Raw genomic sequence first — 24,335 nt, 5'->3', positions numbered from 1 at the left:
TTAGTTCAGCTTAACTTTCCTAATCATCCCCATGTAGATACTGCCTTCACTGAAATGTTGCCAAACTTTGCAAAAGGAATCCACACAGGGCGGGAAAATGTGGGCTTTATCTTTATTTGTGTCCTCCTGATATTGAAGAAAGGGTGATTACAGACCTCCCCCTCCAAAAAAACCTTGTGTCATACCAACAGTGTCCTACAAATAGCATTGTCAGCTGGCACCAGTCTCCTGTAAGGCAGATGCTTAAGAAAGGAAAGAACAAACTAATTATTTTCCTACTCTCCTAAAGTATTGAAATCTGGTGCAGGCAGAGTGGGAACACCTTTGCATTTTCCAACCTATGTCACCAGGCCATAACAGTTTATAAGAATAATATTGATTTTTTTCTGTGAGGTGCTGATGGCGCTTGTGGACTCTTTTGCACCAGTAGTACATGAGTTAATAATGCTGGATAAAGACCTTTTAAATTAAAAAGGGTGTGGCATGCCTGGCTGCGTACCTGTGATGCAATAAATTTATGCTCATATCGTCACGCAGTATATACAGTCTCACGTTTATAAAGCATCAAGGTTAGATCTTTTAAATACTCAAGTCAGGGAACTGGAAAAATTCTTGCTGAGGAAAATTAGCTTGCTACCTTGCAGCCCCTGGCTATGTGATGGAATATATAGCATTAATGTGTGTTAATTTCTCATTCCTGAAAAGCAGCTATGGCCCTAGGTCCTTTTTATAATACTTGAAATAAACAGGAAGCAAGAATAAATTCCACAAAACACACAATAACTTGCTCAAAGTTACCTATACTTGAATAATAGTCTTCAGAATAATTAGTATATGTACCCCCACCTCTAGCCAGGTACAGCTTTCAACTCACTGGGCATGTCTACACGTGCATTTATGCTGGTTTAAATTTACTGCACAGTAAATTAAAGCACATTAACGCTGTGCGTGGACTGACTTGGGACTAAAGTTAGTCCCAAGTCAGTCCACACACAGTGTTACTGTGCAATAAGGTGTCTACATGTGCATTATTGTACAGTAACTAATTGGGCATAAATTTGATACCTGCATGATGCATGTATCAAATTTAAGCTAAAATTGGTGTAAATTGCCATATTTACTGCATAGTACAGGTGTGCACATGTAGACACACACTCACACTGCACAGTAATTTTGGTTTCTGTGCAGTGAATGCACAGATGTAGAGGCACCCACTGCTTCCTCAACATGAAGAGAGAGGTGAGCTTTGCAGTAAGTCCCTAAAGGTTAACAATTTCTAGCTGCTCACATTCCACATATCCATTTGGAATTTAAGATACCTAATGGGGAAATATCCTGTAGCCAGAGCTGTTGTCTTTCACTGAGGGGTGTGTTAGCCTGAACATCTCTGCTAACTGGGAGAAAATTGAGTTGAAAGGCTCTCATAGATTCTAGGATCCAGCACAGGGACGTAGAGCTTTTTTTTTGATTTCTCAGGTCACAATGTTTGGGTCTAGGGCTTGAGTGCATCTCTGAGGCAGAGGAACTGGGTTAGAGACCTTGCAGAGGAATCTCATGGAATAGCCAAACTTAAAAGGAAGCTTAGGCCAGAGTTTATCTTGCCTTGTTTATGATAAATGTAAAACTTATCCTGTGCTCTGGTCAGAACTGATAAGTCTATCTGACTTAACTAAGGGTCTTTTAGGTAACCTGATGCCAAATGGATCAAAAGCAGCATCTAAAATTCCACCCAGAAACTAAATGCTGACTCCTAAGCACAGGCATTATGGGTGTTTTTACACATCCACCAGGGGTGGGGGGGACACTTTAATTAGAGCAGCAGCGCAAGCTGCTCTAATTAAAGTGACTGGAGCATCTTGTGTATCAGCGTCCCTGCACTTCAAAATGGCAGCAGGAGCACTTTATCTAAAACTTGTTGAATGAGCTTTAGTTAAAGCTCCCCCACCGTCATTTTGAAGCATGGGGACACTGATATATGAGATGTGGAAGCTGGCTAGAGCATGGTAATTTCCATGCTCCAGCAGCTTTGATTAATCATCAGAGCAGCTTCCTGGCTCCTGTATAAGTGCACCCTATATACTCTTTGTCCCCGACGGGCCTTCTTGTATCACTCCTGGGAGCTCTGCTCTCCTGGTTGGTGGCTATTCCCCATCTGGACTGGTTTGTCTCCGTGGGTGTTCGTTCTCCTGTGTCACCAAACCCCGCTCTCGCTTGCCACTACTTGGTGTTTCCTTACTGGGGCGGGGCTAGTTCACGGGTCCCTCGGTGGCCCGGGCTTGGCCTGCCGGTTGCACATGGGACTCCGCCACCCCTACACCCTGGCCTCATGCCACCTCTGGGCTCCACTTCCCCGAGCCTTCTCCGCTGCTTCCGCCGGCTTCTACCACAGCTTTCTTACTTGATCCCACAGTCCATGGGATACCACTACCTTAAGGTCGACCTCCTCATAGCCTGCACCAGAGCCTCAGCTGCACCCTCAATAGACCCCACACCACAAGCCCTTCACCCAGTGCGACTCTCCTCACTTGTAGTTACTAACTATATTGCTATCCCTCCACCAGATCCTTATTAGCCTGGAACGGGAGGAGAAGGGATTCCCCCTTAGTGGCTCTCCGGTTGCCCCACTCCTGTTCCTTTACCCAATGTCCACTGGTCTTGGCGGCGATTCCACCCCGATCTCCCTTCAGCCCAGTGATTCTCAGTCCTTTGCCCCTCTTCGGCATGTCCCACACCCACCGTCTCGGAACTTACTTGCGGGTCCTTGGAATCCTCCTGAGTCGTCCCAATCTTCTGTCGCTCACCCACTTCTAGCACGATCCGCTGGCGTCCCCAGCGTCGGGCTTCCTTTCTGGGTTGCTTCTCCCTCCTGCACTCCAGCTCGGCATGGCCTGTCCCAGGGATCCCTCGCCGTCACTTTCCCGGCCCACCGCTTGATCTCCGGGCAATCCGTCCCCTCCGGAGCAGCGGCCGCCATTTTTAAATCCCCCGGCCAGCATTTTACGCTGCCATCAGCTGCTGGCTGCAGCTGTAAAAAGGCGCGGCTAATGAGCCGCGCTGGTTTTCCCTCCGGCTCTTCCTGTCTCCTGTTCTGGGCTTCAGGTAAGTGTCCCTTGTTATCTCAGCCCCTGGGACACTCTCCAAGACCCAGTTCATCAAAATATCCCTATTCAGGGTGCCTCTTATGAATATAATTAAATCCCATTGAAGCTATGGCATTGGGTGGGAGTTTCCAATGGGATGTAAGTGAAGCACATACAATTCCACTACCCCTCCTTTGCTATAGAGAACACTTGAGTGCCAGAAGAGCAGTTGCCCAAAACTACTCTATGGGCCTTTCATGTTCATGGGTCAGATTGAGGTTACCTTTTCACAGACATGTGAGTAGCCTAGAAGTCACTCCCCTATAACAGCCATGCAAGAGACAACCAGAATGCCAGTCCTCTGTGCCAAATCTTGAAGGGACCTGGAGGACAATGTTGTTTTTCTGTACAAAGAGGAAAGGATACGTCTGGAAAGCCTGAGCAGTGGGTAACGGTTGGAGAGTTCTGCTATACAGATCTTTTGTCTCCACAACTTAAGTTAGGGGATGCAGAGACTACTCCAACTGTTGGGTTGAAATAGGCCTCCGTGAACCATAAGTAAGGGTGTGGGCCAAAGGCAGGGGCAGGGGTAGTTCTCCCTTCACTCTCCCGTACTCCCAGTAGATACCGGGCTCCAGATATCAACACCCCATGAGCATTAGAGGGCAGCTTCATAGCCAGCAGCCAGTCTTTCTGCTGGCTTACTGAAGGTGAGTAGTGGGGAGAGGCTCTGATTATTCTAAATAGCTGTACACTGATTTTTCCATTTACTCACCTGGGATGCCACCTCCAGAACACTGTCTCAGGAAGCCCACAATAAACATGGCATCTTTGGCTTAATGACATCCACCTTCATCACTGAACCCAAGATATTCAATATTCTTTGGAATTTTTTGGAACAAATGACAGGGAATGGGGAAGAGGCAAATCCTCCCTCCAGAAGAAGGAGGAAAAGGTGGGGTTAAATGGTAGAAGCTAGTAGAAGGGAAGATCAGACTTGAGCAGGCATGTTTGTTGTGAGCATGTGGATAAGGAGATTTGAGGGCAATAGCTCATCTGAATGCAGGGATTTATAGCAGAGAGAGAGAAATGAAGAGGGGAGCATATGTCAGAGTATTAGCAGTAAGTTGATTGTCAGATACAGTATCTGGACTGAAATTGTGTCCTGGGTAGCAAAAAAATTCCAAAACATTTGGCTTCCCAGTTGCTTTCCAGTAAATATCTCCATCTTCAAATTTATTGATTTACTATATGGCTGTTGCCTAGTGGAAAGAGGGCATTACAATTATCTCATAACTCTTAGGGTTAGGATGGGTGAGAACCTCAAGGACTCAGTGAAGTCATGGTTTTGCTGTAGCCCTGGGCTGTCTGTCACCTTTTAGCTGCAATGCAAGGTGAGACAGCAAGGGTGCCAGTGTGAAGGGTTAATTTTAAGGAGTGACAGGTGAAATTAGATACATTTCCACTGCTAGCTAGTCAATGTGTAGGCACTATGTGTACCAGGGATCCCATCATTTCTGATGTTTCAGTAGCTTTAGGGTTGGGTTAGTGAAGTGTATGGATTATTGCAGCAGCAAGGAATGGGAGCAGAATGAAGAGTCTTGTGCATATGTATCTTTTCAACCAGAGAGTGAAGGAACTCATAAGGAACTCTGTCTTTTCCTCCTTCTCTCCTTCCCTTCCCCCACTCCCTCAGGTGATCTTTGCTTTGAATCAGACTCTCTTGCAGCAGGAGAGCCTTCGAGCAGGCAGTCTCCAGATCCCCTATACGACAGAGGACCTTATCAAGCATTACAACTGTGGGGACCTCAACTCCATCATCTTCAACCATGACACTTCTCAAGTGAGTCTTGCCACTGCCATCCCTTGCACTTTACCCAGGGAATGCCCTCATTTGAGCTTCTCCCTCCCCTTTAGGTTAGTGTCCGTCAAAGGACAGTTGCTTTAGCTCCTGCAAGGCCTCAAGTACTGTTATCCAAAAGTGGAATAGCTTTACATTTTGCCAGCAAGAAACTTGATTTTTTGTTTCAGACTATTTTGCCTGCCTCCTAGTCCCCTGATTGGGATTTTGGGGGATTAGTGTCTTTTAGTTCCATAAGAGAAAGTAAAATGTTTTCCCAAAGAGTGAAGCCAGTCTGAGCAGATGCTAGTTAATATTGCAGTGACATTGGGAATTCTGGTATGCAAGGGGTTGACATGGGCTTTTGCTGGGATAGATGGTGCTCTGAGAGTGACTGCTGTGATGGCAAGAGGCTTGTGTGAAGACTAGCTTCCACATCCCAGTTCTGTGGTTTGGGTAGACCTCCCAGTCTGTGTGTGTATGTTGTGTCTGTTTTATACCTCCAGAGCTTGGTCCCTGTGGAATCCACCATAGCTGCTCAACAGCCACTTAATTTCATTGTAGTTATTTATCTACTGGCATTGTGCCCCTTCAGCCCGGCATCCGTTTGTCCTTTCCATCCTGCTGGTATACCAGTTGCCAAAGAGAAGATAATCTGGTTGTGAGGGTTTTTAACTCTATGTGGGTACAATGTCATGCAGGTGGGAAGGTGAGACAGGGAGAATTAACAGGCAGCACATCAACGCTCTTATTGACTCGAAGGGCAGTGGTGGCCCCCAGTACCTGGGAAATTCAGATCCCATACAACTTGCACAAGATCACCGAACAAATTGTTGTTTTTGATAATCCCACTGCAGATCTAGAGAAGCATCACTGGAGCATCTTGGCACAGCACATACCTCACTGGGTAATTTAGCAGCCCACCCCAGGCAGAGCCTGGGCCGATTGCTGATCTCTTTTACACTTACTGGGACCAGACCCTGTGTTATTTCATATACAGTCCGCTGCTCTGATTCATAGCTCAAACTTCCTTTCTTTAAATAAGCCATCTGCATGCTTTGGCCAAGATTTTGAATTAGCTGACTTAAGAGGCTGCTTTTCTATACCTCTATCCACGTTAAGTTCCAGCTGCCATACCCCAACGTACCATATGTAGATAGTGGCTTTCCCTTTTAGACAAAGTGTATTTGTTTGGAGAGGAAAGTTCTGAAAGTTATTTCTTTGTTTTCTTAAGTACCCTCTAGAATTAGGCTGTTTTAGGGATAAGGTAGTTTAGTGCCAGTGGAGAACAGATACAGGCTGTTTTGTGTGTATATAGTGACATGTGTGACCCTGTCTTTGACACCTGTGTATTAGTGGCCAAGTTGCTTACAAACTTTATAATTTTCTTCATTACTGAAGTGGGGATAGCAGTTGATTGCCTACAAGTTGTAATTTATGGATTTGCCACTTAATATTCATATCCTCTATGCCACAGCAGTGCAGACTCTCCTTACAATTTTGTTTGCATCAGCCCCTAGGCTCAGGACAGGGCATGCTTTGCTTTCTTGTTCATAGGCAGATTATTTTGCAGGAGTCTCAAGAGAGAAAAGGTGACAGCCTAAAACCAGCCTAAAATATATTTGGAGTATATCAGGATGGAGGAAGGGAGAATAATTAGGAAATTAGGACAGCTTATGGCCAGGCCTAAAACATTCTTGTACTGGCATAACCATTTCTATTATGGGTTATGGTTCATAGTACAAACCCTAGTTACACCACTATATACTGTACCCAGTTATATCACAATAGCTATTCCTCTTTTCATTTGGTAATAGCAACGCAGGACTAAAATGTGTCTTTATACCTACAGAACCTGTAGGAACGTTAGGAAGTTTGAACTGGTAATATACTGGTATAGCTAAAGTGTTACAGTTTTCTAATATTGAGAAGGTATAAATAGGTGAATTGGTCTGAAACTAAGAGAGGATTTAAGGTATCAGGACAGCAGGCCTCTGGCTATACCTCAGTGTATGGGAGGTTCTGCCCAATGATTCATGTACATCAGCAAAGATGAGTGTCAGTCTCAGATCTGAGCCAGAGCTCACTGAGGCAATGTATTGCTCGCCAATCTGGACATTCCTCTCTAGGGTAGAGCATGTTATTAACTGAGATGCACTGTGGGGCTGAAAAAACTGTTGCTTTAGCCCTGCTTGGCTGGCTGTATGCTTTGCACTTGCTCATCCTTGTCTGTTCGTGACACTGTGCCTCTCAGCACAGCCTTGCATTGCATATACAAGTGGCCAGGGAGGGAGATGGTGGCAGTGATTATGTTAAGGAACAGTGCTCAGTGCTTTTCATCCCTATATCTTAAAGTGCTTCACAAGAGAGATCATGATTATGATCCCCATCATATAAATTATATGATACAGAAACCTGATCTTGCTTGTAATCCCAAGAAGAAAATTGCCCTCTTGATAAAGCATCAGGTTTTTCATGGCAAGATGCCTTGTACCTATGTCAGTCTCATTTCTCCCCCATGTAATAGTCTCCGTTAGTGTCAGGGTATATATGACAGCTAGCTCAAATAATGACACTCCTGCGACAATAACGTCTTAAATCTTTAAGGCTGGACTTCTTATCTTGTTGGATGTCACTGAGAACCTGGCCACTAGCCCACCCTCCCTACCCCACCCCCCTTGCTTGTAACCAACAAAGTAAAATGTCAAGTTGTGTGGGTCCTGAGACCCCATAGGTGTCACTAGGAGCAAACCAGTGTTCTGTCCTTCTTCCTCTCTTTGCTGTAGGTCCTCTTCTCTCCATGTTCTCATGGCCCTCAAACTGTGTCTAGGCAGAAAACTTAACATGCTCCAGGGTGGCATTTTTAAGCAGGCTACACTGTTTTGGACAGGCTGTTTCATAAACTTGGAAGCAGTGTGGCAACATCACTTCAGGCTAATGAATATAGGAGCAGGTCAACTGGCTTTGTCATTCTATAGTTAGCCCACCCCAAGTATGGCTACCCTGTTTCCAGTATAGGAAACAGCTTCCCAGAGCAGTGTAACACGCTTGAGGCTTTTTTTTGGAGCATGGCCAGTTTATCGTATGAATGTGGCCACAAGTGGCTCCAGAGAGCTCTTTCGCTCCTAGGGTTTTGATACAGGGAACTGATAGGTGAACAGAGATGCCCCAATTATAGCTTTTGCCCGCTGGCTCCCAGTCCCATCCTTTTAGACTCAGGCAGTCCTGACATCTTTTAACTGTCCCATCAGTGTTAGTACCTGCATCCAGATATAGTGGTGTGTGGAGGGAATGGGGTTGCCATGACTCCAGTCTGACATTCCTTTGTATTAGCAAAGGGTTATGAGAGTGTGTGGATTGAAACAAGTAATTACAGGTGGCTTTTGGCCATAGTGAAGGGAGAAGGTTGAGGCCCAATGTTTTAAAAGGCCATTCTGAAGTCATAAGAACAGGGGGCAAAAAATGTTGCATGTCAAGCTGGTTGAAAGGCAGATACATTTTTATTTTTTCACAAAATAATTGTGTGTATTTTGTTTTGGAAAAATTTTGGAATATATTTGACCACCTGAAATTGCAGGATTACTCTTCTGTATCAGCCAGAGGAGTGTTATGAACTGCAGTCAAACATCTCATGAAATACTGTCAGAATGATTTTAATCTTGCAATACCCAGGGTAGTTTCAGCAGAAAGTACATAGCCAAAGATCAAGTCAAAGGTGTGCTCAGGCCTAATGGCTCATCAAGCAAGAATGGTTAGGGGTGCCTACAAATATTCAGGGGCCTGTCTGATTCATGATGTTTTACATAAAACACGTCAGCACGGACCTGCAGGCATTGGCGATGCACCCCCTGAGATCAGCCTTGCACCCCCTGGAAGCACCAGCTGCGAACGGCAGTGCACTTCCAGTTTCACTGCTGGCTCAGTGATCAGCTGCTGGGGGACCCCCTGGTTGGCATTCAGCAGCTGGGCCTCTCCCCCACCCCCCATTGGCAATTAGTCGTTGGGGGACCCCTCTGTCCCCTCGGGAGGCACCAGTCGCCCATGCCTGCAGGCTACTTTGAATGGCCAGAGCTGAGAAGGGGGTGGGATGGAATGGAGCCTCCTCCCCCCGCTATCCTGGCTGGGATACTGGGGGGAGCCAGGCTGGGCCTGCAAGGCGAGGGAGCTCTGTTTCACCCCCCCACCCCCAGCTCTGGCCATTCAAAAGCAGCTGGCAGCAGTCCGCTGCCCCCTCTCCTCCCCCATGCATGAAAAATTAACCCTGGAAGGAACATAAGTACCCCAAGTCACTCTGCTTTAGAGCACCTTAATCTAATACTTCATTTGACTAGGGTTAATTTTTCATGCCATTGGCCATTTAAAAAGCACTTTCAAAGGCCTGATTGCATGAAAAATGTCACTTGTGTATGCACCCTAAGACAGTCCCATTTCAGTAGCCAGAGACACACACTGAAGCATTGCATCTGCCTGCTTTTAACTCCCCAGCCCCTGAATGGCCAAATTCCCATTTACAGCTACGTCAGTTGGGGGCAGCCTTTGGCATACCTCCAGAGTGAGGACTTGCACTCATGAATCTTTAACTGCTCTGCCATGTCCCTCAGCCTAAGCAAAGAGAGACCTGGATTCTCTTTTTCCATACATGCAGGATTCAAGAGCTGTTGTGCAACAGCAGTTGTTTTCACTGCATCAAAAAAAATTTAGTTGGTTGGGCTGTCAAAAGTCCCATGCACATGAATAAAATCTCAGTGGTTGGGCTTTAGAGTCTCAGTCTCACTTAAATATGCAAGTGACATAACATTGCTTCCTTCAAAACTTTTTCTTTCTTGACTAGGTCCCCAATTTCATTAACGCCACGCTGCCTCCTCATGAGCGCGTTACTGCCCAAGAGATAGACGATTACTTCCGCCAGGAGCTCATCTACAAGCGGAATGAGCGGATGGGGAAGAGGGTGAAGGACCTGCTGGAGGAGTACCCTGACAAAAGTTTCTTCTTTGCTTTTGGAGCCGGTATGTGCCAGGGAAGTTCCCAGATTTGATTTCATTCTACCTGCAGATTTTAAAATTCTTCACACTAAGGCCTCAGACCCTGCAATGAACCCACACAAGGAAGGATCAGACTCTTTAAAGGTGCTACATGCCCTCCTCATTTTGTTGGTGTTCCCATTGCAGATATCTGCCAGCACAGCTATGTCAGTCATTGATTCAAAAGGGGTGGTCCCTGAGTGACATCACTGTGGTATAAGAAGACACTAGCACAGACTTGGTCATACTGGGGAAAGCTCTACTTTTACCTGTGTTCGTGTTTTCCTTGGGGTAGGGCTGGGGATCTTTCTCTCCACTGGTTCTTTGTACCAGGAATGTTTTTCCAGTATATTATACTGAAATTCCTATAGCAAGAAAGCATTTGTAATGTGGTCCTTGATACAAGGCATTCATTCATGTTAAAAATAAATGACAATTACCCCCAGCAAGAGAGATTTGCTGAAGGTGCTTTTAAATGTTAGTGTCTTTTGCTAGCTTAGTTTGGAAGAGCTCATGGCCAATGAAGTATCTAGCTTAGTTTTTCATTTGGATTCCAGTGCACTGAGAGGTTTTCAGAAGGGTCCACTGCACCATGTGCTGCACACTGACCTAAGAAACAGTCTGAGGGGGAACAAAGACACAGTGAGGGGAGGTGACAAGCCCCATGGCACATGCATAAATCACTGGACCAGTCAGAGATAATACCCAGGACTCCCAGACTCAGACCTCTGACAGCACTGTTTGTGATCCATTATGGCCACTGAAGAGGGAAGTAAAACTAAAACTGTACTCTGAGATGCACATGATGCCTTCATCTCAGCAGTGGTTGTTGCTTTAGCAATAGGGGACTATCTAGATTAGGAAAGGGAAATATTTACTTTATGCACTGTAAAAGCAATTGTATTCATTATAATGAGAAATCCTGGCACAGGCAGTTTAGCTCTAGTTACAGACTATCAGCTTAGCATAACAAGGAGCTCTCTCACTAGTGAGGGGGAGTGGAAGGTAACTGATGGTATCTGTTCAGGCATGCATTGAAGTTTTACACATGTCTTCCATTTACACTGCACACCAGTGTGCCCAGCTCTCCGTCATAGGGAAGGGTTAATCAGACATAGGTTGCCTGGGTCAGGTCATGGTTGCTTGTGACACCTACAAGCTTTGACTCTATTCAGCCTCACCAGTGTAAATTAGAGGCCAGCACGATTCTGTAAATTCATGTCCTGTCAAATGATTCCCCAATGGGGTAACAGTCTGGATCATCAAAACTGTGGCTGGGAAATGAATGCCAACCCCACCAGAAACACATAATGAGAAAAACCAGTTACAGCTGCACAGTACTTCAGCAATTGTGGCACAATTGAACATGAATTATACCCTGTTCCAGTTCAGATGAGCTGACAATCCTGCTCTCTCCTCCCTCCCCCCAAACAATTATTCATGCAATGAAATGAGCAGGAATAAATCATACATGTAAAGATGCTTTCCTGTGATTTTCCTCCCCTTCTGTTATTTTTCTCTCAATCTATCTGCCACTGTACTCCTCAGACCGTTGTCTGTGGTTCCCTTCATTCTCTCCACCACTCTTCACCCTCTGTCACCTGGCTCCCTCTTGCTTCCCCTGTGGTCCTAAAACCTTTCCCAGCCATTCTTGAACCCATGACTTCATTTTACCTCTGCTCTCTCCACTTCACTGTTCCTTTTCTTCTCTTTCTCCATTGCCTCCTCCAGTCTCTCGTATTGCGTACTCTCTTCTTCTCCAGTCCACTTTGTGTCCAACTGCATGAGAAGAGCTCATGCCTAGAAGGGACACTGCAGAGAATCTCAGCACTGCTCCTGCTGCTTATTGCCGTTTGGAGCTTCAGACCACAGCACAGGCCTTGCTAGTTTGTAAGTGGCCTGGGGGATATAGTTTGCTGTCTCCAAATGTTCTCCCACTAGGAAAATCTCGTGCTTCCCATGCATAGATCACACCTTTCTTGCATTTTCCTATCATACTTTCTGCACCTTTCCTGGTGCAAACTCCAGAGTGATTCACATTACTTCCTTTATTTCCTCAGGAATTTTTAAATAGGGTGGCTGTACATACCAGTCTGGCCAGTACCCTCCAGGGCTCCATAGCCTGATCCCAGCTGATTGGTCAAAAGTCCCAGGTCAGGGTCTGGCAGAGAGGTGGAGCAGTATGGCACGCCAGGTAGGAGTCCGGGCAGGTAATGCTGATCCTGTGCAGGAGCAAGGCAGGCAGATGGACTGGAATAGGTGTCACCCCGCCCGCACGTGGCATGTCCTTGCAGTGTCTGCCCGCGTGCCTGCCTGGTTTACCATGCTGTTCCACTTTCCTTCCAGACTCTGGCCTGGGGCTTTTGACCGGGACTGGTCTATGGAGTCCTGGAGTGTCCTGGCCAAACCGGGATGTATGGTCACCTTGCCTTTAAAACTCTTTCTTAAAACACCATCTCCATGCAGATACTAGTTTAGAGAGTGCCCCATTCTAATGTCTTTGACCACCACCTCTCTGGCCACCATTATCACAGTATTCAAGTGCCTCAGTCTTCAATGGCCTTACCCTTGCACCACCCCTGTGAGGTAAAAAGGTGCTGTTCTCCTCCTTAGACATGTAGGGAGGTGAGACGCAACTGATTACTTGACCTACAGGAGTATTTAGCTGTCTAAACTCACACTGAAATCAGCTGGGGCTCAGGCCCCTAACTAGGAGCTTTTCACCCAAATATGCATATTGGCCCTAGGTAAGTTGTACCAGGACACGCTGAAATCTGTGGCAAAGCATGAAACTGAAATCAAGTCCCAGACTAGCATCCAAACCAGTAGAGTATCCCTAACAATCCTTCATCTCTGGGTTAGTGTATGTTTGGTTTTCTCATTGCCTAGGCCTAGGGGGGCACTGAACTATGCTTGATAACATTATTGCATAAATGCAGAAAGCAGTTCATGTAACTGGTATTTGCCTAATATTCCCTGGGTCCATTGAGCATGCTTCAGATGTTGATCTTCACAGTTGCCCTGCAGTTCATCTCAGCACTTGGTTCATTCAGGCTTTTTTGGTAGTAAGTGATGCATGTTGAAGGTTTATTTTGGTAATAGCAAGCTGAGAAAGATCATGGGAGCTGTCCTGAATTTCAGTGTTTTCAAGTTTGCTGCATTACCTGAGTATTTTCCTCAGTTCTTGTTCTAGTACACAGAAATATGCTGGGTATTTCAATAACTGAGGAAGGTCTGGCCCCTGCACAAGCAAAGGTCCTAAATAGATAGGGAGGAAAGCTTAATCTTCTTTAGTACTAACCAGAGTTTGGTAAAAGAAATAGTTTCATCCTTGACTTTCTTCTAAAAAAGCTTTGGTGAGTGTAGGGCGGAGGTGTTACAAACATTCCTTCCTTCCACTTTTCTTTGTATTTTTAATAAAGAAATAACTTTAGCAAATTTGAAAAGATTGATGGACTTTGTGGCTTTCAAGAAATTGAAATGGGGTTTAGCACTGTATTATAGATGTTTGTGCTCTATTGTAGATGTTGTGTGTATATAAAACTAGCTTAATGCAATGTTATCCTTGAAATGTGAAACGCTTAAGAGGCAGGAAATTGATAGCAAATAGTAGGAACTTCGTTTTCTCTCTGCCTTAAAATATCCTCTCACCTTGTATTATAATACATGTTGTATTAACTGACCTTTTCAGGGTATGGGCTTTGATCCAAGGTCAAGACACCTAGTCTGGACTTTTCTTTAACTTCAAGAGGAGCATTAGCTGAGCACTTTAACATTAGCTGATCTCAGTTCAGGGTGACAGCTGCAAACTCCGATTTCTTACACTGCGTTTTGTGCAGTAAGTTGCAGTACAGCAGGTTCCACCTTCAGTTCTAGCTTATTTTTATAGTTTTCACTGAGTTCCGAAAACACGCACATGTGCGCATGTACACACACACACACACACACACACACATACACGTGCACACACACATCTAATATATTCTGTTGAAAGTAAATTGTGGGGGGGGTGTTCTGGAATTGTGTGCAACTATGGAATCAGTTTTCTTCAAAACTGGGTTAAAATGAACAACCATGTGAATGTAAAAGCAAACAAAACAAACAACCCAGTTGAGCAGTTTTCGATGAAATGCTCCAAAAAGTTTGGCTTCTGGCCTGGACACAAATCTGGGAAGTTTCAACCCAAGAGAAAATATGTTTGAAAGCATTTTAGGCAACAAAAAGAAATGTTATAATGTCAGTGGCATTCTTAGTAGCTACAGAAGGCACTCTTGTTCCTGCTAAAAATCTGAACAGTGCTTTCTGCACTCTCATGGTAGATGAGAAGCTGGACCTCATATTTGTTGTATACACAAGAATCTTGTACAGCGAAGCCAGAATTTTATTCTTTCAGAATTGGATCCTTCTGTTTTCTTATTTTTGTATTTATTTTGAGTTAGACTGCATTTCAGCTTGAGGCAGCTACAGCATTTGTGACCCATATGCACAGTTATAATGGCATAATAATTCATTTGAAGTATGGACAGCTAGCAAAATAGGTTTATGGGACAGAACTGTGCCCCATGGGTGGTGATGCCCCCTGGTGTCTGTGCAGATCCAGCTCCACTTGGCTCTCCAGCGTACTCTCCCTTTTCCTGTCGCCTGTCATGCCTTGATGGAACTATTTTCTGTTGTAGAAGGGAGACTGCCCCAGGGTCCCTGAGCAAGCCTTAGCACGCCTTGGCTAGTAATTCCTGCCTGTACTGTGCTCTAGAGAGCTACATACCAACCTAATATGGACTTCCACTCTCTTAATTTTAACCTGCTGGTTATTCTTTCTGTTGACTGCCTGCTTCATCTGGTCTGTATCTGATTCTCTGCTTAGGCTCTCGGCTCTTGGCTCATCTCACTTTGCTTGAGGCTCAGGCCCTTGGTCCTCTCAGCTGGAGCTGTCCCTTTCTCCTTGTCAGGTCTCAGGCCCTGGTCCTCTTGGCTGAAGCCTGCTCCTGAAAGGGCTGAAAATCTGGAGTGCCTCTGTGGTCTCTTGTCCTCCCATTCAGCTACAAACTAGTCCTTTGGTCCTTATCGGAACATAAATGTAAGCCCACTGGCTATGTAACTAAAAACCTCTCCTCATGCTGGGTCAGTAAGTTTCTTACAGGCTATAAGTCCCCTTAGATCTATACTTCCATCTCTCAGGGACAGCCTGGGTGCCAGTCAGTCCCTTTCTGCAGCCAACCTACTCAGAAGCTCCTCTCTCTGCTGCCTGCAGGGGCAGACTGCCTGGTGTGGATCAGGTCCTGGGTTTATACGTCTCAAAGCCTCTACCCCTTTCTGTCATGTGGCTCCCCAGCACCTCACAAGAGCTTCCCCTTTAATTATAAGGGCCAGCCTGGACTCCTGCTGCTGCAGCTCCACACAACTCACCCGGTCTGCAAGGGACAGGAGCCCTTTGGCTCGCTGTTACAGTTTGCAAATAGTTTAATTGTGGTGGTTCGTTTAACATATCAGGGCTTCTCTACATGAGAATACTGATAGTTATATTGGCACAATCCCATTATTCCAGTATAAGAGTGACTTTTTAAATTTAGTTTAAAGACATTTTCAACTGATTTGTGCTAAATAAATAATGGCAAGGCACTCTTGGAATAAGAGTGCTTACCTGGGAGGATGATACTCATTTAACCCATATCTTAGATCATACTACAGTTCAGGAGCTGATAATGAGATCCCTGATTTCCCCCTCTAATCTGAATAGTTAAGAGATCCAGAGGAGATGCTGAGGAAAACAGCACTTGTTGTTGTGAGTAAGATCCGCGTAGAGACAGTCTTCCTCATTCTGGACTGAGTGACTGACTTCAGTGAGAAGCTTTTACTGAGTAAGACCTACAGAATTTGGCCCACTGGATTTTTTTAAAGCACTGGTACAATGCTATACTTCTTTTCCTTTTAACCATCTTCTCTCTGTTCCATCAAGCATTGTATTATTCTGAAGCTATTCAAGCAAACTAAATATTGGCAAACTGTCATTAAGGCTAAGAAGAGATGGGTTATGGTCCAAATGTCTTAAATTACATTTTTTTTCTAATTACCAAAGGAAATAATGGCTACATTTACTTAGTATTAGCCAGATTTGTATGAATTGAGACCTCCAGGGGATGCCTTTTTACCCAAGTATTTTTTTTTTTTGCAGACCTCCCAGAAAGGGAAATTGTTATGAAAAGCCTAATTAGCTAATGTCAGAATTAATTCAGGAAGCTTAGAAACTTTACATTTCAAAGCTCCAGGTCATAGCAACCATCCTATTGAATCCTTCCAGCAGTTTAGTAAACCTAGACTTTTTAAAATTAAAATTAATTCACAGACAATTTACATTTGGCACAGTACCATCTAAGGAACGTGTAGTGAATGGACGGTTTGGAGGTTATTGTAGAACAGGAACTACCATTAGTCAGTTGAAGAGCTCATAGTAAAATATGATCGGCTGTAATAACAACGTAACTTGACTTAAAGGAGAAAGAACACACTACCATTTAAGAGAGTGAGCAGAAAAATGCCCATTACCTTCAAATCAGACCCTATGGCACTTAGCACTTGTGAGAACATCCCTGCTCTGGGCCTAAAGGAAAATCTGTGCAAAGCACTTGTCTCTGTGTGATGGCAATTTTGAACTCTAAGCTCTTTGGGAAGAAGTCTTGTTTATTCTGTTAGTCCAGGATCAAAGACAGGGATGGACAAAAAAGGGTCCGCAGGCTGGATCTGGCCCACTGAAGGATTTTGCTCAGTCCGCTCTGGGTCCCTTAGTCCCACACAGCCCAGGTGCTGGGGCAGCCTGGGCCATGGCATTTGCAGCCAGTCTCACCGACCTTGGGTGCACAGTGGGGCCAGGGAGCCATGGTGACTGGACTTCATTTTCCAACAGCCCCAGCAATGTTAGCTCCTGGCTGCTGCTGATGGATCCAGCCCTGCTGACTGAGCACGCTGGCCTGTCCACCACACACCCAGCACCAGGGACAAGATCCACATGGGCAGAGCATTTGGCTGGGCAGTTAGGCAGAAGCTGTGGGTTGGTGGGGAGCAGTGTCTGGGAATGAGATGGGCAGGTGGGGCGAGGGAGACCCCTGGATCTTGGAGTGGTGACAGTGCAGGGCCTGCTGCCCACATACCCCTGCAACAGGCAGGGTTCTGTAGCAGCCCCAGCCCTGCACTGTCACCACTCTAAGATCCCGGCCCTGTCCCAGACTCAGTTCCTTGTCTGCCCATGCCTCCATCCTGGCCACATGCCCTGCCCATGCAGCTCCTGCCCAGTTTCCATGGAGACCCCAGGATCATGGGGCAGTGCTAGGGTGGAGCCAGGGCTGGGGCCAGAACTGGGGCAGAGCCCAGGTTCTCTGGGCAAGGACATGTAGGGAATGCATTGCAGCTCTGGCTCAGCCCCATGCAGTCATGGCCCTGAGATCCCAGGTTCTCCATGGAGGCCAGCTGGGACTCGTGTCGGCGGCAGACAGGGTGGGGCTGCAGGCGGGTAGGGGTCTGTGTCTGGCCTGGGCCAGGTTCTTAGGGCAATGACAGTGCAGGACTGGGACCAGGGACAGAGCCATGACCCGTTCCTTGCATGCTTCTGCCTGCAGAACCCATGCCCGTCGCAGGGGAATGTGGGCAATGGATCTCGACTCTGCTCTGAGCCCTGGCTCTGTGCTGTCACCACCCCATGATTCTGGCTTTGCCTGCATGTTTTGCTTCTGGATACTGCTCCTCACTTACCTGCAGCCCCATCCCACGCAGGGAGTTTTAGTGAATTGTTGTGCGGGGGGTAGAGGGTGCTGGTAACCCAGCCTGCACCAGCTCAGTAAAGATCCCTATGTGGCCTGTGGGCCCAAATAATTGTTCACCTCTGATCTAAAATAATGGGGTTCTCTGAGTGGCCTCTTAAGTGGTGTTTCTTATTTTTGTTTTATTATTTGGAAACAGGTGCCATTTAGGGCAAGAAGCTAAAAGAATCTAATGGATAGGGAAATTTTTAATAGTAGCTGTAATTTCAGCTTTTCAATGAAAGCAATTGAAGAAGTGATCTAACAGAAATATTTGTAACAGTTTATGTCCAGGATGTACAAGCCACACGAGGTAATTTTTTAAAGCCCAAAGAACATGCAATAAAATTTTCAATTGTTGCCTAGGCAAAACAGATACCTGAGCCCACTTGAAAGTCAAGGAAAATTAGGAACGAAGATTGCTTTGTTATTTTGAAATTCTTAACCCCAACCTAAAAGACCTGTGTGATGAAACAGGCTGAATGGGCTGAGTTCTAGCCTGCAGTTCTTGTGGTGACTGTTTGTTGGGGGGCTCACTATGAGCATATGTTCATGTAAATAATTTTATAAGCAAGATACCTTTATGCTCTTTTCATCTCAGGGGCAAGATGGCAATCTAAGCCTGACAGCAGGCCACAGAGACTGCACTCTGATTGCTTCCCCATGACATACTGTTTCATTGTATCATCTGAATACTATAGTTTAATAATTGTTTTATTACAAGGGTGGCTGTATGTGCCTGAGGAGAACGAGTGAGGCCCTGAGAGAACTGGAGGTGGAAAAAGAGAAGTCCCTGGGAGGACAGAGAGAAAGGACCAGAGAGGACAGAGTAGAGAGAAAAGGAATAGTCATAGCGAGGACAGAGTAGAGTTCGAGTTAGGACAGAGAGAACTAGAACGCCACAATAAAGAATGTCTGTTTTCAAGCAGTCTGCTGTGCTTTTTGGGGACATTGGCACTCTGATACCCTTCCTCTTTAAAAGAAGACACCTTCCCTTCCCACAAGTTGACCAAAAAGAAGGCCCTTTCAGAGGTGGGGGTGCTATGAATTACAGGGAAGGCATGGATTGAGAAGAGCCAGTTCTCAAGGACAGGGGCTTCTCCCTTCAGACAGGCTAGCTTCAGGGGGGTCTGCTCAGGAGAGGGAGACCAAATAAGGCTGTTTCTTGGGGAGTCCTAAGGTAGAGCTCTCCTCTTCCCTTCGAAAGCAGTGTTGATCTATGACAACCAGATTTGGAAATCTAGAGCGCTTGTACACAGCACGAGATTTGCCCTTTAAGGTGCTGCAACTGTGTTTTTGTTTGCACAAGCAGGATTTCCCACCGCTTTAAAAGTCTTTTTGGCACCTTAAAGTAACGCTGCTTTGGACATAGTTTAGTTTGTGTCACCACCAATTACTTCAACGTATCTATGGACTCTTGTGCAAACACAAAGGCACTTAAAGACTTGTAATTACTTCTTTTCCCACCAGGTGGCGCTGCGCTATTCCTGTAGTTCAGTCTTTTTTCTACTAGGTGCCGCTTTTGATTGCTACTGTTATTATTTTATTTTTTTTGGCCCCTGCCCATCTCTCCCTCCCCTGCTCCCACAGTTGAGTGCGGGCAGGGCATGGTGTGTGGGGCATCTCATTTTCTCTGTACTGTACCAGTAGTTAGTACTTACACAGAAAGAAAAAAAAATAGAGGAGCAACCCAATACGTTGCCAATGCACACTGTGGTGTACTATCTCCTGGCAGTGGTTGTGTCCATACCACTACCGCCACCACCAGCAGTCCTGTATGTGCCTCTCCCACCCCCCACCCCCAGCATGGCATTCTAAACTGAGGAGCACAGCGGCAGCAGCACCACAGTGTGCATCAGTGTGCAACTGATGGAGTGTGGCACCTCTACTTAACACTTTATTATTTCAGGGGTACCTTTCCTATTTCTTATAATTGCCATTCCAGAAACACAAAGCAGGCAAACACTGCATGCCAGACCCTGCCCACCACCCCCAGGATATGCAGCATCCTGGGTGATATATAAATAATATCAGAAATATCCCACTGACTTTGTAGCTTCTATAGGGAGGAGATAGGTAAAAAGGGTGGTGTTTGGACTGTGGGCCAAAATGCACCCTCTTCTTCTTTTTTCCCCTGCAGAAGACTTTCAAGATCAGAAATTGAAAAGAAAGAATGAATGAATGAAAGAAGGAGTGCATAACAACAGTACAAGAAATAGAAGAACAGTAAATAATAAGGAAGTAGAATAGAAATAGATATACACAGGTAGCCATAGTAGTATCAATAGTTATTAGTGTTTAACTAATGTATGTAGTGTATAAGTGAATAGATAGTGTATAAATGATAACTAGTTTATAAACAGTGTATAAGTTTAAATAGTGTATATAGTGTATAAATAAATAGATAGTGTATAAATGATAAACAGTGTATAAATAGTAAAAAAATAGATACAGGAGTGCAGAGAGGGACAATTCCAACTACTTTTTTTCTACTAAATTAATTTATTTTTTTTTAAATAATGACTTGATTTTTCATGAGAATAAATCATGTGAGTGCACCACGGTTGTAATATTGGAGTAAAGATTTGAAATTCATATAGTTCCTTTGGGGTGTGGTGTGTGTTTTTTCATAGGCAGATTGGCATGGCAATCTGTGTGGTTTGGTGGTGGGTGCAAAACATGATGTGACCGCACCTTAGTGTGGGGATCCCTTGCTTGGGGGCATTTCAGGATTGATGGGATTACTGGAAGACAGGGTTAGGGTGGATTGGTATGGGAGGTCCAATGCTAGTGCAATGTTTGTGTTACCCCCAATTCCAACATACAGGGATCCTGGCAAGCCAGACTTCTGAGGGGCAGCACATTTTGGTAGCTTTCCATAAAAGACTCCCCACCACCCCGCCACAGAGCATCCCATCCCCAACTCCACAAGAAAAAGAGGCAATACTGCCCCAGGGGAGAGCCAGAGAGAAGGCTTAATGTTTGAAAGAGGGCAGTTAGCAACTTCTCAGGCTTTGTGAGCCAATGCTTGGGGGGGGGGGCGTTGCATCACTTCCCCCCCACCCCCCAGTGGGTCCCCGGCTGGGTGGGCAGGGAGGGGTAGCTCATCCCGCTGGCTGTCCTTGCACCTCCCAGTGGGTCTCCTGCACCCACACCTGAGCTCAGGCATGCTGGGAAGTGTGTGGTGGTCACTGGGTGGGGGATGGAGTAGGGAGCTTGGGGTCCCCATTGGGTGGAGGACAGCTCTCCTGGGCATGGGAATCCCCAGGACCCAAGGGATCTTAATCCACCTCTACACCACCCCCAAACAACGCCCCCCCCCCAATCTGCCATGCTGCTGCAGCTCAGCTTGGGCATCAGTCCTTCTCTGCTGTTTCACATGAGGATACAAAAGGCAGGAGGCAGATCATTCATTATAGTCTTTTACATAAAAATCCTTTAATGTTTTATTCACCCTCCTATTTTTTTTTCATTAGTAAATACATGAGTGACTTAAATTTGTAGAAATCCAAGCATAGGAGTAGTCCCAGTTCCACCCAGCCCCCGCTCCCACTGCAGGATATTCAGCAGGCAGGGGACCCAACACCATTTGGGCATCGGTACCCCATAGTTTGCGGCAGGCAGCTCTGCAGGGCAGAGACAATTAATGGAAGGTTTTTAATGAGAAAAAGACATGAAACTGCAGCACTATTTTAATGTTGAAAAACAGTTTAGAAATTCATACAGTTTCTGAATTGGTGTCTTTTCTTTCATAGGCAGACTGGTGAGGTAGGGGGTCATGGCCACTCATCCCGCCATCCCGTAATTATTCCTAATGATTACTATGAAACAGGGCAGACCCCCACCCACCAGACGCTAACAATGAGCAGGCATGCGACCCCATACTTTGTTTTACATTAGCATTTGCACGACTTAATAGCTTTTAGTTACAACTAGCATGGAATAGTTATATGTTAACTAGAGCAGCAAAGACTTATTTTTGGTAATTCAAAAATTAAAATTTCTGGAGGTCAAGTACTTGGTGTTTGTGGTCTGTAATAGTTTTGACTTTTGAGAATCAGCTGTATTTTTCTGAAGTGTTTTATGAAGTCTTGCATTGTATTTTTCTGTTTTTGTTTGCATTTTTTTATGTGTGGTTTGTGTTTTTTCCTTCATGAAACTAGTCAGTTCATTCACCAGCATGTTGACACTGGCAATATTTCTCCTTGAATCTTTGTATTTGTTTTTGTCTTCATGTTATTGTGTTTGTGTTTTTTGCATTTTTGCGCTTGTGTTTGTGTGGGGGGGGGAAGGGGAGAGGTTGTGCTTTCTGTCCTTGTTTTTGTGCGTTCGGAATTTTTCCTTGCTTGCGTTTGTGTGATCGCATGTTTCCTGAATGCATATTTATAGCAATAGTTGCTTCATCAGAATGTATGTGAAATGTAGTCCTTAAACAGAAAGAAAAAAAAATGGATTTTATAGATTTCATAGACATTAGGGCTGGAAGGGACGTCGGAAGATCATCGAGTCCAGCCCCCCTGCCCTGAAGGGCAGGAAGTCAGCTGGGGTCATAGGATCCCAGCAAGATAAGCATCCAATTTGCTCTTGAAGGTGTTCAATGTAGGTGCTTGAACCACCTCCGCTGGCAGACTGTTCCAGCCCTTGGGGGCTCGGACAGTAAAGAAATTCTTCCTTATGTCCAGCCTGAAACAGTTTTGCAGGAGTTTATAACTGTTTGACCTCATCATCCCTTCGGGCGCTCTGGTAAACGGAGGACCAAGCCAATACCTGCCCAACCCTCATACACAGTTTGGTGTACTATCTGATTGTGGTGGTGCACATACCGCCACCACCATCTCTGACCTCTTATGTGCTCCCCTCCCACCACCCAGCCCCTGTGCCCAGCCCCTGCTTGAAACCAGGCAGTGGGAGGAGGAATGGCCTTTGCCCAGCCACCCCAGGGTAAGGCCCACGATGCAGTAGGAAAGAGGGCTGTTCGTTGTCAAGATGGAATTTTTATTTATAGCAGCATTTCCTTAATCAGAATGTCGCTTGATCAGAATGTATGAACAGATGGGACCTCAACTAGAAACAGGTACTGATACCATGCAGGCAGTAGGAAGGAGGGCCTTCGCCCACCACCCTGTGTGCTAAGATCCACCAAGCAGGGGTCCCTGCTTATTACATTGAATAGCTAACCCCTGATTGTTACCCTTAATAGCTGGAATAGCTATAATACTTTAACTTGAGCAACAAAGGCTCAGCTAACCACATCAGAGAGGTTGAGCTCCACAGGCTACGAAAGAGCACAGTCAGTATTATTACACAATGGCAGGACACCCTCCCCCTGATGCTGATTATTAATTAGTACTGGAAGCCAATTATTCATTAGAAGCAGATTATTATTATTATTATTATAGACACAGTTAATTGGGCTCATTGTCCTCCCAAGATACAAAGTAGTACAACCATCAGGCAACAGGGCACCCACCAAGCAGGCCTAGCTGGGGAACGGAGAGATTGGGGCAGGGACCACAAGAAGGCAGACACCAAGGGAGGGTGAGCGAACTGTTTACCATCAGGAAAAGACATTACCCCAATACCAAAACTTCATGCTAACTCTCTTGCTGGACCTGCTGTACAGAATGAACTGAATGCCCAACAGTCAGCCAATTCTCGACCAGTGCTGAACCATGACTTTGTGCTCTTTTCTGTCTTGAAAGTAAAATGAGCTCAAGTAGCGAACTAGAGGCAGGTGCCCAATACCCAGCCATGACTTCATGCTCTTCTGTATCTTGAGAGTACACTTGTGTCTGGAGAGTACGCAATAGTCAGATACTGGAGAGTATAGAACAGCCATATTTTGACAAGATTTGATGCCCCCTTAGTTATCTAAAAAAACCTAAGAGAAAAGAAAAGAAACATTGCAGCCAGCATTTTTAGAAGAGTTCAAAAAGCACTTCTCACTAAGTAGATGCTTCCACTACCTGAACATTTCTAATTTTTCAGCATTTTTAAGTCTTGTCCGGTATAGGCAAGCATGCAAGGGTGTAGGCCAGTAGGCAGAGCACATAGTCATCCCTGGAAGAAGGAGACAGACAGCATGCTTCACAGATAATTCTTAGCTTTACCAGAGAAAAAATCATGAAAGTTATTGATAAATTACAGTATGTTAATATAAAAAAATTAAATTTGAAATTAGACATGTATGTTTATTTCCTTCTATATTAATTAATGACCGGCCCTTTTTGTCTCTGTTTAGAAACTATTCACGTCACTGTCAGTGGGTGGTAATTTTTTTTTTGCACTGGCTAAAATCACCAGCAGTACGATTATAAGCATCATTATTCTCATATTATTTCAGCTGATTATACTTATTTCCGCCATGGAGGCAGGCAGGCAGCAAAGGATACCAGTAATGATAGGCACCTGCCAGTGAGACATTGCAAGCATTGCCAGTTGGGGCAATGCAACTGTGTACAAGGAAGTGGCATCAGGCATCATTTTCAGGCTTCATATGTGGTCAATCTGCTTCTCTTCTTTGTCGACTGTGCCCATTGTCACCAGCAGGAGCAGCAGCCAGTGTAGCAATTGGAGCTGAAAATTGGAGGGAAGGAAGGAATTT

The 24,335-nt window shown here is 45.3% G+C and overlaps 1 protein-coding gene across 2 annotated transcripts in view; it reads left to right on the top strand.

Annotated features, from left to right (window-relative positions):
- The window catches only part of TRABD2A (TraB domain containing 2A), a 180,280-nt gene that overhangs the window by 119,789 nt on the left and 36,156 nt on the right, over positions 1-24,335 (top strand). The window contains exons 3-4 of one of the 2 annotated variants that reach the window (XM_090037258.1): positions 4,777-4,923; positions 9,752-9,926. In XM_090037258.1, coding sequence (XP_089893384.1) covers positions 4,777-4,923; positions 9,752-9,926 — 322 coding nt within the window. The remainder of the gene's footprint in view (positions 1-4,776; positions 4,924-9,751; positions 9,927-24,335) is intronic. The other variant, XM_090037260.1, reaches the window with a different exon arrangement.

The sequence above is a fragment of the Crocodylus siamensis genome, chromosome 3 (genome assembly GCF_052110815.1).
Source record: "Crocodylus siamensis isolate JL-2025a chromosome 3, ASM5211081v1, whole genome shotgun sequence".
NCBI classification, from domain to species: Eukaryota; Metazoa; Chordata; order Crocodylia; family Crocodylidae; genus Crocodylus; species Crocodylus siamensis.
Note: the sequence above shows the minus strand (reverse complement) of the source record. Positions and strands in the feature narration are given on the sequence as shown.